General features: G+C 41.8%; 2 protein-coding genes across 3 annotated transcripts in view; both read left to right on the top strand.

Moving 5' to 3' along the window:
* Positions 1-15944, top strand: part of PDE6A (phosphodiesterase 6A, cGMP-specific, rod, alpha) — a 120959-nt gene that overhangs the window by 31973 nt on the left and 73042 nt on the right. For both annotated transcript variants that reach the window (XM_006863870.1, XM_006863871.1), the window contains one exon: positions 430-504. In XM_006863870.1, coding sequence (XP_006863932.1) covers positions 430-504 — 75 coding nt within the window. The remainder of the gene's footprint in view (positions 1-429; positions 505-15944) is intronic.
* Positions 6956-7150, top strand: LOC102829187 (metallothionein-2-like). The gene has a single exon (XM_006863869.1). It carries the CDS (start codon positions 6958-6960, stop codon positions 7141-7143), a length of 186 nt encoding a protein of 61 aa, XP_006863931.1. The 5' UTR covers positions 6956-6957; the 3' UTR covers positions 7144-7150.

Here is a 15944-nt window from a genome sequence, read left to right as displayed (position 1 = left end):
CTTTGGGTACACTATAGGTGTACCAAAATTGGTTTAATAAGTCCCCTGTTATATGATGTTTAGGTTGGCTGTTTCTAATTTTTCACTATTATAAATGATATTGCAATGAACTCCATTTTAGCTATGCCCTTCTGAGCTTAGGCTCCCCCACTCTTCAGATATCAGTGATGTGATAGATGACTCAGATAAGTGGGTCATACAGTCCTGGTGTGGTGCTGTGGGTTAATGCACTGGACTGCAACGTTGGTATGAACCACAAGGACAGAGGTTCAAACTCACCAGCCGCTCCTTGGAAACCCTATACAAGGTCACTATGAGTTAGAATTGACTTGATGGCACTTAACAGCAACAACATGTACAGACAGCTTCTAAATTTCTTTATCTTGATCTATTTTCAAAATGTATAATTATTGTTTTACTCGCTCCTAGGAATTTTTTGATGTGTGGCCCGTCCTGATGGGTGAGGTTCCGGCTTACTCTGGCCCCAGGACTCCAGATGGAAGGGTAGGTCTCTCTCTGGTCTTTCCTAAGCGATTGGATGGATATTTAATGAAGTATAAATAAATGCTTGACATTGCAGACCTGGTTGAATTTTTTTTTTTTTTTTTTACAAAATCATTAAGTGCTTATCTTCTTTGGTTTGGGGTTGAGTACTCTCCCTTGAAGTTACAATAACTCCTCACATTAGCCAAATCCTGTAATTTGCAGAGTGTTTTTAATACTTTGCTGAAGTTTCATAGCAACCGGGTAGGGACAAACCAAACAAGAATCAATATCCTCATTTTACAGACAAAGAGCTCCAGAGAGGTCAAGAATTCATCCAGCAGCTGTTTAGAATCTTAGACAACTGGGCCTGGAAAGAACCTTAAAAACAATGTATTGAGGCATGTGAAATTGGTAGCTACAAGGTCTATTCCAGCTGTTACATAGACTTACTTGGCTGTAAAGTTTTTACATTTTTGTTTTGCTCTTTAAATTTGAATTGGTAACTAATACAGGTTGTTCAGTACCGACTCATAGTGACCGTATGCATAACAGAGCAAACACAGCCCAGCCTTGCGTCATCCTCACAATCATTGCTACATTGGAGCCCATAGCTGCTGCAATTGTGCCAATCCATCTTGCTAAGGGTCTTCCTCTTTTTCTCAGACTCTTTACTTTACCAAACACAATATCCTTCTCCAAGGACTGGTCCCTTCTGATAATATGTCCAAAGTATAAGCGATGAAGCATGAGAGATGAAGTCTGGCCATCTGCCTTCCAAGGAGCATTCTGGACATATTTTGGCGTGTGTGTGTGTGTGTGTTTTACATCTTATCATTAGTAATATGTACTACAAACAGCGTTGCAATATTTGGCTTACATAATGTGCATAAAACTGGAGGAGCAGGGAGGGCCAATTTTGAAGCTGCCGAAAAATTCAAGGATGAGTTGGATCAGATAATATAAGATGAAGAATATCACTAGAGTGGATTTTCAGTGTGGACAAAAGAGGCTTATTTTGGAAAAGGACCTATGTTCACAAAAGGGTGATGTTGATATCTGGTTTCAAGGCATTTAAAGATAGAATCATGCGTCTGCTTGGAAGAAATACTGCTGGATTGATAAAAACACTGATAATAAAAGGTAATCATAATAAAAACTAAAAACAAAAATCTGAAGTACTTGACTAATGTCAGAACTGACTTATGATGACGTTGTTGGAGCGGAATTCCATCATAAGCCAAGGACTACCTGTACTTAAAAATCAAGATATTTCTCATAAATAAATGGGTTTTCAGTTTCTTTTGAAGAGGTCGAAGGTCACTCAGAACTAAAAAAATCAAGATATTTCTCATAAATAAATGGGTTTTCAGTTTCTTTTGAAGAGGTCGAAGGTCACTCAGAACTGGACCCGCAATTCCATTGGGTGCATTTGTTTGGAGCTGAGTGGTAGCTGCCTCCATGGACAGCAGCCTGAGTTTTCCCATTTGCTACAGTTCCTACCACTTAGTCTTGTTTCCACCTGGCCCCTTATTCTCACTGATATTTCTATTCAACCTCAGTAGGCAGTTGAGTTTGTGACCTTTGGTTTCATTCAATTACCTCATTAAAAAAAAAAAAAAAAGAGGTACAAACATTTCAGAGACACTGAAATGATATGTGTGGGAAGTGACCTGAGTCTCAAAACAATAGTGATCTCAATACAATGCCTAAATGACCAGCAGAGATCTTGCAGGGTACAAGAAGGATCATGCACTGAATTGAGTTTTAGTCCAGTAACCTTTCCGTAAAGATTTACAGCCTCGAAAACCCTGTACCGGGTCACTATGAGTCGGAACCGACTCCACGGCACATAACCACCACCACCACCACCAGTACCCTTCCCACAGGAGTCCTGGTGAGATGCTGTAGGATAAGCACTGGACTGCAAGGTTGGTTTGAACCTCAAGCGGTTTAAACTCACTAACCACTGCTCAGAAACCCTATTCAGGGTCACTATGGGTCAGAGCCAACTTGACATCACTTAACAGCAACAACCTTTCCCACAAGAAGGTTTAGCCTGTCTGAAATGTAATATCAGTTTCTGCTAAGAAGCCCAATGCTACCTAGCCAGACCTGTTGTTAACTGCAGTTGAGTTAGCGATCTGACTCTTGGCTCTCCCATACCCAGCAGGATTAAGCAGCTGTGCTCCATTGGGTTTTCACTGGCTGATTTTCTGAAGTAGATCTCCAGGCCTTTCTTCCTAACTGTCTTAGTCTGAAGACTACTGGAACCTGTACAACACCATAGTAACACACAAGACTCCATTGGCAACTTGGTGGTGGCTGTACTGGCTAGAAATTGAATGAACACTGGTCTCTGCATGAAAGGCAATATTTCAACAGCTGAGCCATCACTGCCCTCTAGCCAATCTTAAACCTACCCCCAGATAAAAGGGGTTTGTAGATGGTGTTGTTAAATGCCATCTAGTCACTTCTGACTCTTCGCAACCCTGTTTAGGGTTTCCAAGATTGTAAACGTTTACAGAAACAGGAAGATTCATCTTTCTCCTGCAGAGAGCTGGTGGGTTTGAACTGCCAATCTTGTGGTTGGTTAGCAACACCCTTGCTTATGAGTATGATGTACACACCAGAAAAAAATTCAGCCTTGTGAAATCTTTGCAGTACATTACTCTGCTACATTTTATCCAAAATGGACTTTAAATCCTGCTGCCCAGTAGTTTTGTTTTTCCCCTTAAACTGTTTGTTGTGATTTGGGTGAAATTTTACAGAGCAAATGAGTTTTCCATTCAGCATTTCACATACATTTTGTTCTGTGACATTGTTTGCAAAATCCCCATAATGTAACAACACTCTTCCCACTTAATCCCTGTGTTTCCAATTTCCATTTGCCTCCTTTCTTGTTCCTCTCTGCCTTCTGAGCTTTGTCCTTGGCCAAATGCTGCCCTTTGGTTCTCCTATGGTTGCTTGTTCTGAGGAGCACATCTCTGATGTTATTGTTCACCATATGACCCTGTCTATTGCCTGGCTGAAAGTTGACCTACAGGGGGTACCATCAATTTTGCAATTCTGTTTTGTCCACACAATTTCATGATTTCACTTTGGAGGATTGAATCAAGGATTACATCATGTGCTTTGTCTGAAAACCATTTGGGGACATTAAAAAAAACCAAAACTTTTTGTGAATTAAATGAAAGTTTACAGAGAAGATCATTCATTTTGAATTCAATAACTCATTGCTTCATTACAATGCTTGCAGTCATCTCCACGTACCACCAGCTATTCACTTCAACTCTTGGATCCTGCCCTCTGTCTTTCACTACTTTTATTTTTTCTCTGCCAATCTCCCCCTTTTCTATTGCGTCCCCCATCACCCATGTTAACATGCATTAACCTCTACCCAGTGAATAACTTTCCCTTCCCTCCCACCCTGGTAGCCATCATAGAATGTTTCTTCGTTTCATTTATTTTTCTATTTTAAGCTTTTATTCTGAATTGAGCGATAGTTTACATGGAAGAACATGGGTTTTGCACTCATCCTATTGTATTTCGTTTCGCTGAAATTATTACAATCCACTCAGTGCTTCATCATTCAACAGTATTTGCTTCTATTCCCTCTGTTTTTGTTTTTTAATATACACTCAGAAATATATAATAATTTAAACAACCAAAGGGCACATTCTGCAAGCCTGTCTCCTGGCCACCAGCACACAGCCTTTCTCTTCCCATGAGTCTAGGGTCCTCAGCTGCTCTATTTCTCCATGTCATCATCTCTGTCTCCATCTCTGGTGTCGCGTTTCTCTGGTTAGAGTCTCACATTCCACTCATGCTCTTCTCTCTTGATGGTCCTAGGGTCCTCTGTTCCTGGAATTTAAGATTTACTCTCCACTTTAAGTTACAAAACTTCTACCTTTACAGTTGTGACAATCACATTTAGCCGTAATAGTTACTCACTGTTGAATCATACGGATCTTATCCCCATCTCTTTTCACCAGACCTGTCTTGACACAATGAAAACAATTCAGTAGGGATTCTACCTTCCCCTGCACACTCTGAAACTAAACTCCCTCTTGAAAACTTGTAAGCCAGTCACTTTGTGCCCTTATACACCCCCAGTGCTGTGGATTAATGCGCCAGACTGCAAAGCTGTTTGAACTGCAAGATCGGCAGATCAAGCTCATCAGCTGCTCCTCGGAAACCCTATACAGGGTCACTATGGGTCAGAATCAACTTGAGGGCACTTAACAACAATAACAACAACCCCCATTTTAGGTACATTGTCCACCCCTATCTATCCTGTATGCTGAGGGGATAGGTTTAATCATTGATGTGAATACTCCTTACCTCTTGGTTGGTATTTTGAGCTACTATATCCATAACTATAGATCAAGTTCATCAAATTGTAGAAATTTACATTTGTTTTCTTTATCAAATTTCTTTATCTTCCTCTAGTCAAGCTCTAGTCATCGAACCATCAAGGATCAAGGTTAGGTTAAATGGGTACTATCTATAAGTGTGGGCATTCTTGTGCATCTCCCCCTACTTCATATCAGCTGGACACTTCACTGTCAGCTCTGTCTCTCCATGGCTACATAAGTGTCCATGGGTTCAGGAGTTCTCAGGTCTAAAATGTTTCTTTTATCAAGAAAACCTTTTCTCAACATTTACAACAGAGATCCCATACAGTATTTGTCCTTTTGTGATTGACTAATTTCACTCTGTTTAATGTCCTCCTGGTTCATTCATGTTCTGAGGTGTTTTGCAGATTCATCCTTACTCTTCAACAGTGTGTGGTAGTCCATTGTGACATGCTTCCTTTTAAATACAGTTTTTTCACATTAGTATGGGCAGAATTTCTGTGGATCTGTCAACTTGGTGCCACTGAGGTTTGTTTCCATTTCACATATGAGCTAGTCTTCAATCTTCTGGAAAGGTAGAAGTTGAGGAAGTGAAACAGAGATCATGATACCTTTTCATCATCACCAACTTTAATTCATTGGTTGCTTTGATATCTGGCTTCCTGGCCTGAGTCTGTAGGTCAGGGGTCATGTCCAACTCCAGGATGGACAGTATTGGATCTAAGTTATCTGACTGTGCCTTCAGCACCCTAGTGTTCAAGACTGATGGAATATGCAATCTTTTCTCACTGACACTAAGGTCCTGAGGAGCAACAGCTCCATTTGATCAACTAAATTTTTTGGTTTGACTGAGGTGACTAGCACACCCATTGTTAGGGCTTTTCTTTCCCAGAATCCTACTCCATCTCAGGAAGCAAAAGCTTAGGATCTTGCAAACATCTGAGGCATAGGTTGTGATGGAAAAGTCATACATGGTCCAAAAGACAAAGACCTTTGGATTGTTTGGTTACTCACCTGTAGGGTGAACTTGGGGAAATCAAATGAACCCTCAGGTACTTGATTTTCCCACTCATCTCCAAAAACAGTGTTAGATTTAGGGCACAGCTGGTTAGGGCAAACACAAATAGGCTGAACTGAATGAAGCCCAGATACTGTTACAGGATTTCCTGGAAAGATTATGAGTTTGGAGGGAGAATGACAGAGTTCAAGTCTCAGTTCTACCACTAGCTATGTGACTTGGAAAATCTCCTTAAGTCTCACCTTCCTCATCTGTTGTTGTTATGTGCTGTGGAGTTGGTTCTGACTCATAGCGACCCTGTACAGGGTTTCCAAGGCTGTAAATCTTTATGGGAGCAGAAAGCCTCATCTTTCTCCCAGTTAGTTTCGAACTGCTGACCTTGCGGTTCACAGCCCAATTCATAACCAATACGCTACCAGAGGTGCAGAAAATCAAACTTAACGTAGTAGGGTGTGGTAACCAAAGTGAGGTACACAGTAGGCATTCAAATATATAATAATAGTTACCTAGCTTGAATTTCACTATCTGCCAACCACTCTACCTAGCTTGTGTCTTTTACTTTGCTCTACAAGTTTATGAAGGAGGTATCCTCATGATAGGACTTCTGGGGGTGCAATGGTTAAGTGCACCTCTGCTAATCAAAAGATTGGTGATTTGAACTCACCAGTGGCTCTGCAAGAAGAAAACCTGGTCAGCTGCTTCCACAATGGTAGTTGTTGTTAAGTGACATCAAAACAGACAGGTTCAACTCATAGCTACCTTGTATAGGGTTTCTGAGGAGCAGCTGGTGTGTTTGAACTGCCAACCTTGTGGTTCAAATAAACCTTCAGATCCAGTGTTTATCCTACAACACTATACCAGGACTGCCCCATAGACTGTTGTTATTAAGTGCTATTAAGTCAGTTCTGTAACCTGTATAGGGTTTCCGAGGAGCAAGTTGTGGGTTTGAACTGTTAACCTTGGGGTTCACAGCCCAGTGCTGACTCTACAGTACAACACCAGGAGTCCCCATAAAGATTGCGGCCTACAGATGCCTTCCACCATCCTAGCATCCTGTTCGACACCTGTCTACGTACGACCTAGCCCACCTCATTTGAAATGGACCCCAACTGCCCCTGTGCTACTGGTGACTCCTGTGTCTGCGCTGGCTCCTGCAAGTGCAAAGAGTGCAAAGGTACCTCCTGCAAGAAGAGCTGCTGCTTCTGCTGTGCTGCAGGCTGTGCCAAGTGTGCCCAGGGCTGCATCTGCAAAGCGGCATCAGACAAGTGCAGCTATTGTGCCTGATGTGGGAGAGCCCCATCCAGGAGGGAGTAGAGTGGCCTGTAGAAAGATGGAGTTTTTTTCTCATACAATCCTGATCTATGTGTTAACTCCCTTTTTAAATGAAATTTATGAATGATAAAAAAAAAAAAAATCATAGCCTGCAAAACCCTATCATATGGGGTGGCTAAGAGTCAAAACTCTTCTACTTTGTCACACGGGGTTGCTATGAGTCAAAAAATCAATGTGATGGTACCCAACAACCCTCACTATCCCTGCTTTACAGATAAGGAAATTGAGGTTCAGACAGATTAAATTATTTATACAGATTGAAACCAAGAATGTTCTTTACTTTGATAACTATTGTTATAATCATGTCTTTTAGCATTCCCTTTGTCTTCTAACATCCCCTCCCATTTCATCTGCCACATTTACATTAGAATTACAGCGATTGTTTGGATATAATGAATTAATCTCCTCAAATCACTTTATTTCCTTTTATTATTATTTTTTTTCTTTTTAAAGCTTTTATTGTAAATTGAGTGATAGTTTGCAAGGCAGATCATCAATTTTGCACTTTACTAATTGTATTTTGTTTCATTGTAATGAGTACAATCCCCTTCATGTATCAGTATTTGTCTCTATTCCTTTTTTTTTTTAATGTGCACAAAACACACAGACAATACATACATATTCATTTAAATGGCCAAAGAGCACATTTTGCAAGCCAGCCTCTGTTGGCCGGCACACAGCCTTTCTCATTGCATGGTCTAGAGTCTTTAGCTGCTCTCTCTCTCCATGCCATCACCTCTGCCTCTGTCTCTGGTGTCGCTTTTCTCTGGTTAGGATCCCGTACTCTGCCAATGCTCTTTCCTTTTGATGGTCCTGGGATCCTCTGTTCCTGGAATGAAAGATTAATTATTTCACTTTTTGGTTATATATCTTCTACCTTTACAGTTGTGACAACTGCAAATAGTCATGATAATAATTGTTGTTGTTAAGTGCCGTCGAGTCGATTCCGACCCATAGCAACCCTGAACAGGGTTTCCAAGGCTGTAAATCTTTACGGGAGCAGAAAGCCTCATCTTTCTCCCGCGGAGAAGCTGGTAGTTTTGAACTGCTGACCATGTAGTTCCCAGCCCGATTTGTAACCACTACACTACCAGAGCAACTCACTATTAAATCAAAAGAATCTTATCCCCATCTTCCCCCACCCCCTTTCACCAGACCCATTTAGACAAGAGAAAAACTATTCAATGGGTTTCTACCTTCCCCGTCTCACTCTGAAACTATGCATACTCTTGAAAACTTGGAAGCCAGCCATTTCATGCCTTTATAGCCCTTATTTTTGGGAGTGAATGTTTTAAGTTGCCCATCCAATCAACCCTGAGGGCATAGGCTTGATCTTTGATGTGAAGATTCCTTCCCTCTCCATTGGAATTTTGAGTAACTACACCTATAATCAAAGAAACTCTGGTAGGGTAGCGAGTATGAGTTGGGCTAATAACCTCAAGGTCAGCAATTAGAAACTACCAGCCATTATGCAGGAGAAAGATGAGGCTTTCTGCTCCTGTAAAGATTTACAGTCTCGGAAATCCTATGCAGGGTTGCTATGAGCTGTAACTGACTCCAGGGCATACCACCACAACCATAAACAAAGCTTAAGTTCATCAAATTGTAGCAATTTACACTTGCTTCCTGTATTAAACTTCTTTTCCTCTAGCCGAGTTGCGATCACCAAGCCATCCAAACTAGACCAAATAGGTACTATCTGCAAGTTTGAGTGTTCTAACATACCCCGCCTGCTTTACTCTTAGCTCTAGCCCTCAGTGGCTAGGTCAGTGTCCATGGACTCAGGAGTCACCAAGTCTCCCTAAAGTTAGAACCAACCAGCCCTTGCTCTTCTCTCTCTCATCTCAAGGTCAACAAGTGTCTATGGAACAGTGTTGAACTCAGCCCATGTCTTCATTGCTGTCTTTCCCACACTTCCACTTACAAGGAGACCAAGATGGCACTAGTGAGCTTACAAGCCTGCTTGTGTGTTTCCTTTGAGTTTTTTAGTCTTAGAAGGGGGTTTATTCTGACAGACTGACTTTTCTTGCCTTGATGACTTCCTGGTGAACAGCTTGCTTATTTTTGTAATAGCCAAATAGTCTGCCTTTTTTTTTTTTCTTTTCTTTTGTCTGCTGGCCGCCTTTCTTTCAAGAAGTAAGTACCTTCTGTTCCTCTTGCCACTCTGGGTTGGTCTGCATGTCCTTTCAAGTGGGAACTTCCAACCTCAGAATGGTTGGATGGGGCTCAGGATTCCACCTAAGGCCCCATACTCGACAAAGCTTAAACAAGTTGCCATTTCACTGGACAAATTCTAGTACCCGTTTTTGTTATTCCAATCAGTTAGAGGCTGAAGACAGGCTTACAAGCTTTCTATAATGTTATTTCCCAATATTCTTTTATATCCTACTTAACTATCTATTTTACAATTAATTAAAAAATAAAATCTTGTGTTTTTGTGTTAATTATGAAAAAGCTATGTATATTTATTAGACTTCTGGGGGAAAAAATAGCACTTGTTTTCAAACTAGTATATTTCCACGTATAGTGATTTAGCCACAGCTTTATTCCAAAGACCCTGTGTTATACTGTCAGCTGTTGAAGTGGAAGGTACCAGAAGTACTATTTGGTGTCTAAGTTTTTACTTTTCCAAGGTGGGTAAATTCCTACATGAATATGGCCATGCTGGCAACTTGGCTGAGCTTCAATGTGTGGAAAAAGCCCTCTTTATCTAAAGCACACTAACCTTTCTGTTGCTTTCTGTGGAAGCAAATAAAACCTCCTGTGAGCTTCATAAATGTCTAACTTTTCTAAAAAGAGCCTTACAGGGAACGCTGGCTAGTGCAGCCTGCTGGGTCCAAGGACCAGAGAGCTTGCCTGGGAGGGTAGAGGCCATTTGCAGGCCCAAGAACAGATGGCCTTAAAGCAAGCACGGGTGGAAAATTCATAGAATTCTGCCTCCTGTCCCTCCCAGGCAGAAATTTAGCTTTACCAAAGCCCAACAGACAAAGTGGTAATTTTTACTTTCTAGAAATGCATAGAGGGTCCAACTTCACTGTTTAAAAATGGTTTTAACAAAATTTGTTTGTACTTATTTAAAGAATAATACATAGTGTCCTGGAGTCCTGTGTGGCTCTGCAGGGTAATGCATTAGACCACAAGGTCAGTTCAAACCCACCAGCCACTCCTTGGAAACCCTATACAGGGTCATCATGAGTTGGAATCGATTCAATGGCACTTAACAACAATGTGGTGTCCTGATGTGGCACTGTAAGGTAAGCCCTAGACACAAGGTTGGTGGTTCAAGGTTGGAAACTTTATACAAGGTTGCTATGAGTTGGAATGAACTTGATGACACTCAGCAACAACAACAACATGTGCACAATGAGAAGCTGACACTGTATAAAAAGACACACCACATAAAGCAAGCCTCTTTTCTTGTCGATCTCTCCCTACCACAGGCAGCTACTGCCATCTTTCTAGAAATTTCTATGTACACTGAAATATTTATGTATGTGTGTATGCATATATATCCATGTTTCTATAAAAATCTTAAATCCCATAAGGTGTAAGTCACTACTAGGCTCTCAAAACCCATATGTATAAGCACTCATAATATGAATTTATAAAGAGAAAGATGTCTATGTTTGTGAAGCTCTCTAAGAGTAACTATAAGTCATTAGAAACCTGTAAGTCACTGGAAGGCTATTTAGAATGAGAAGTATATGAAGAACATAATAATCTTTAAACTCATTTTGACCTGGCATGATGTAACATAACACAAATATGTTGTTGTTGTTGTTAAGTGTCATCGAGTCAATTCCAACCCATAACAACCCTGTATAGGGTTTCCAAGGAGCAGCTGGTGAGCTTGAACCATCGACCTTACAGTTCAAACGACTTTACAGTCTGACACATTGGCCCACAGTACCACACCAGGATTCCTCAGATAGGATATGTTATTATTCAACATAATTAATCTCCAAGTAAAGTTTTCTAAGCTCTAATCTTGAAGAAAAGATGAATCATTCAGAGGGCCTCGAACCCTGAAGGGAAAACATAACAGTGGTTTTTGATGTCACACTGCTCTTGTTGTGTGGAGCCAAGGTGACAAATTCACATATGAACCCTAAATTTCTGCTCAGCCACTGAGAGAAGGCCAAGATGGAACTGAGATGTTACTCACCGCAGAACTAGGAGGGACCTTCACTGGGTCGGAGTCATAGTTAAGCATTCTCCCGAGACCTCTCATTAAAGGGAAAAACCTGAAGTCTCGAGATTTGGACTCTAAGCACTGAACTAATATTATAATGGTTAATTTTGATTTTCTGGTTGTAAAGGAACATTGTGAGATCTTACTTGCATGCCTTGCATTGAATATATAAGTTTATGCATGAAATTTTCTAAAATAAAATCCTATACCACAATGTATATATGTGTGTATGTATAGGTGCGCTTGACCCAAGCCATGGTATTTTCAATAACCTCATATGCATGCGAAAGCTGGACAGTGAGTAAGGAAGACCAGAGAAGAATTGATGCTTTTGAGTTTTGTTGTCATGGGCTGCCAAAAGAATCAATAGATCCATTTTGGAAGAAGTGTAGCCAGAGTGCTCCTTGGAGGCCAAGATGGCCAAACTTCGTCTCTCATACTTCGGACATATTGTCAGGAGGGACGAATCGCTGGAGAAGGATATCATGTTTAGTAAGGTGGAGAGTCAGAGAAAAAGAAGAAGACCCCCAACGAGATGGATTGGCCAAGAGACAGCATCGATAGACTCAAACGTGGTAACAGTAGTGAGGTTGTCCCAGGATCAGTCAGTGCTTTGTTCTGCTGTGCATAAGGTCGCTATGACTCAGTACCAACTCAATGGCACCTAACAACAACAACAACAACATAGATGTGTATGTATACATATTCCTACACCACCTTTGCTTTTTCACTTAACTGTACCTCTTGGCATCTTTCTCTATCCACACATTCACAGTAACCTTATTACGGAGACACACAAAACATGCACTATAGGTAGGTGGAGTCCTGGTGTGGTGCTGTGGTTAATGCACTGGGCTGAAAAGTCAGTTTGAACCACAAGGTCAGAGATTGAAGCTCACCAGCTGCTCCTTGGAAACTACACAGGGTTGCTATGGGAGTAGGCACCTAACAACAACATATGTAGGCACTCAAATTGTTTAACCTCTTTCTTAATGAAGAATATTAAATTGTCTTCATCCTTTTTAAAGGAGTCTGGTGGAGAATTGTGGGTGGGGCAAGCAGTGCTTTTACCCACATTTGGGAGTGTGTCTGTAGGATCTATTACCACATGTGGAATAAGTGGGTCAAAGTATATGCATTTTATCCTTTAGAGATATTGCTAACAATTTAACTACAATTTTAGAATCATAGCTGAGAGGAATTTCAGGGATTGTCTAGTCAGGTGCTTTTCCTTTCTGATTGTCCTTAGGTCCCTAGAATTCTACAGTGCTGCTTTGACCAGAGGCAAATAAGGGAGGAGAAGACAAGAAAGGGAGTGACAACAGAAACTTGTTTGAATTAGGGCAGCTCTGCTCTTATCTGCTATCTCAACTCTTAACTTGTTATGATCCACACAGTCCAATACCTTTTCATAATAAATCATGGGCAAACATCTTTCTGGTATTCTGAAATTTACTGACGAAGATGAAAGATTATAGCCTTCAATATGGATTACCACTCAATATAAAACACAAATCCTTACAACTATACGAATAAGCAACGTCATGATGCATGGAGCAAAGATTGAAGCTGTTAAGAATTTCATTTATTTGGATCCATAACCAATGCCCATAGAAGTAGCAGTTGAGAAGTCAAAGGACATTTCATTTGGCAAATCTGCTTCAAAAGATCTCTAGTGTTCAAAAGATGTTACTTTGAAGACTAAGGTGTGCCTGACTCAAGCCATTGTTTTTTATTTTTTTAGTTTTAATGACTTCATATGAATGTGAAAGGCGGATACTAAATAAGGAAGACTGAAGAAGAATTGACTCAATTGAGTTATGGTGTTGGCAAAGAATATTGAATATACCATGGGAAGAATGGACAAATCTGTCTTGGAAGAAGTACAGCCAAAATGCTTCTTAGAAGCAAGGATGGCAAGACTTCATCTCCTGTACTTTGGACATGTTATTAAAAGAGACCAATCCCTGGATATCATGCTTGATCAAGTAGAGGGTCAGCAAAAGAGAGGAAGACCCTCAATGAGATGGATTGGCTTAGTGACTACAGCAATGAACTCAAACATAGAAACGACTGAGGATGGCACAGGACTAGGCAGTGCTTTGGTTTGTTGTCCATAAGGTCTGTATGAACTGGAACCAACTCCAGGGCACCTAGGAATAACAACAACCATCTTTATCTGATTTATATGATTAGGCTTCATGCTTTGCTTGGGAAAAGCGATCTATTGCTTAAACAACAATAAACACATCGAAGCCCAGAGAGATCAAGAGTTAGAGCTCAGATTGAAGCACAAGTCTTTCACTCTTTTGTTGTTTTGGTGCCATCAAGTCGTTCCGACTCATAGCCACCCTCTGCAGAACAGATTGAAACACTGCCTGGTACTGTGCCATCTTCACAATTATAGTGCCCATGGCTGCTGCCACTATGCCAATCTATCTTATTGGGGGTCTTCTTCTTTTTCACTGATGCTCCACATTATCACGCTTGGTGCTTTTTTCTAGAGACTAGTCCTTCCTGATAACATATAAGAAGTATGAGTGATGAAGCATCACCATCTTGGTTTCTAAGGAGCATTCTCGTTGTATTTCTTCCAACACAGATTTGTTTGTTCTTCTGGTAGTCCATGGGACTTTCAGTATTTTTCTCCAGCACCATAATTCAAATGGATCAATTTTTCTCCCGGTCTTCCTTATTCACTGTCCAACTTTCACATGCATATGAAGCTATTGAAATGCTATGGTTTGCGTCAGGCGAAACTTAGTCCTCAAACTGATGTCTTTGCTCTTGAACATGTTAAAGAGGCCTTGTGCAGCAGATTTGCTTAACGCTGTACATCATTTGATTTCTTGACTCCTGCTTCCATGAGTGTTGGTTGTGGGTCCAAGCAAAATGAAGTTTTTGACAACTTTACTTTAGATCTAGTCTTTCACTCTAGATCAAGTTTTAGCTCTAATTTCATCACACTGGAGGATTCAACTAGTCTTCCTCTTGGATCCTTCCTACTCTGGGTAACTCATTACCCCCTGGTAAGTCTACACCATTGGAACAGCTCCAGCCTCTGCCTTCTATTTAGTCAGAGTGTGCCTCATGGATGTATCTAGTCACTGAAGCTGTCGGTGTTGGACTGTGAAGAGCAGAGTTTCTCCCTCCTGAGTCTGAAGAAAGTCACAGTCACCAGTAAAATCTCAAACAGGCTTGACTGGATTAGATAATTCTATTTGTGCAAGATCTGAGTCAGGAGCTTAGGGTGGCGCTCAGATATGAGATTCAAACCTATAGAATTATGCTTCCAAAAACACCTGCAATTAAGGAGCAGATTTAAATTCTTTTCAATTCATTTTATTGAGACATTTCAAACATGATTAGAGGGCAGTACAGGGCTGTGTAGTCATGGAGTAGGTGGCTTCTGGGCAGCCTAGGCGGCGTTCCGCTGCTGGGCGGGCAGCAACGCCATGTCTTTCTGCAGCTTCTTTGGAGGCCAGGTTTTCCAGAACCATTTTGAACCAGATGTCTATGTGGGTGCCAAGTGTGGCTATGAGCTGTTCTCCAGTTGCTCAAAGTTCGAGCACTTGTCACCTTGGCCGACATTCACTGAGACCATCCACCCTCACAGCGTGGCCAAGTGTCCACAGCACAATCGGCCTGAAGCCTCAAAGGTGTCCTGCAGTCCATGTGGCAATGGGCTGGGCCATGAGTTCTTTAGTGACCGCCCCAAGCAGGGATAGTTCCGATTCTGAATATTTAGCAGCTCTGTGGAGTTCATCCCTAAGGTTAAGAATCTTCTGCCACCCAGGGGAAGTAAGCAAGCAGCCCACACTCTCCTAACAGCCACGCCTTGTTGGATGTGGAGCCTGCTGACATTCAGACAGGGAGAGAAGGATGGGGCAGGGGCTGGGACTGGAGCCTCAGGGACACAAGCAGGTGCTTCCTGATTGGCCCACACTCCTCTTTACCATAATAGGACCAAGAGGCTTAGTGGGTGACTCATCTTGGCCTCGGAATCTCAAGGCCAGGATTGTGGACTTAGTGCGTCTTGAAAGACATTGCACCCCCAGCTTCTTTCCTCAGCCTGGCTTCCCCTCTCTGCCTGTCTGGACTCATTCCTGTGGCAGAGGGCTCTTGCCCTCGCCATGGCCTTTACTAAGCCCTCTCACCCCAAACTGTGTAAGCAAGACACAGTGCCAGCAAAGTCATCCGGGCCAGCTGCTCCAGCTCTGGTCACCACATGATTTGCTCTGGTCAAATCCTTCCAGGCCCACCAGGGCACTGATGGTTCTTTACTCCCTGGGACAGCAGGCCAACAGCACAGTCCCTCATCTCTGCTGGAGAGGTTCATTCCTAACCTCAGGTCTCCGTGTGTGGGAGGCATGGCCTTCGGTCAGCCCTAGCCGTCCACACCTGCAAAGTCTTTCTCCCCCAGAGACTTTGGCTGTGCCTTAATGTGTGCGCTCCAGTGGTCCTGCCATCCTGCTTGGGACATGCTGAATGCCCCTCCTTCTTGAATCCTTTCTGGAGGAATAATGTGAAAATCAATAAACCAAGGACACCCAGGTCCGTG

Source organism: Chrysochloris asiatica, unplaced genomic scaffold (assembly GCF_000296735.1).
Source record: "Chrysochloris asiatica unplaced genomic scaffold, ChrAsi1.0 scaffold00057, whole genome shotgun sequence".
Taxonomy (NCBI): Eukaryota; Metazoa; Chordata; class Mammalia; order Afrosoricida; family Chrysochloridae; genus Chrysochloris; species Chrysochloris asiatica.
The sequence above is the reverse complement of the archived record's forward strand: the minus strand, read 5'-3'. Positions and strand labels throughout refer to the sequence as shown.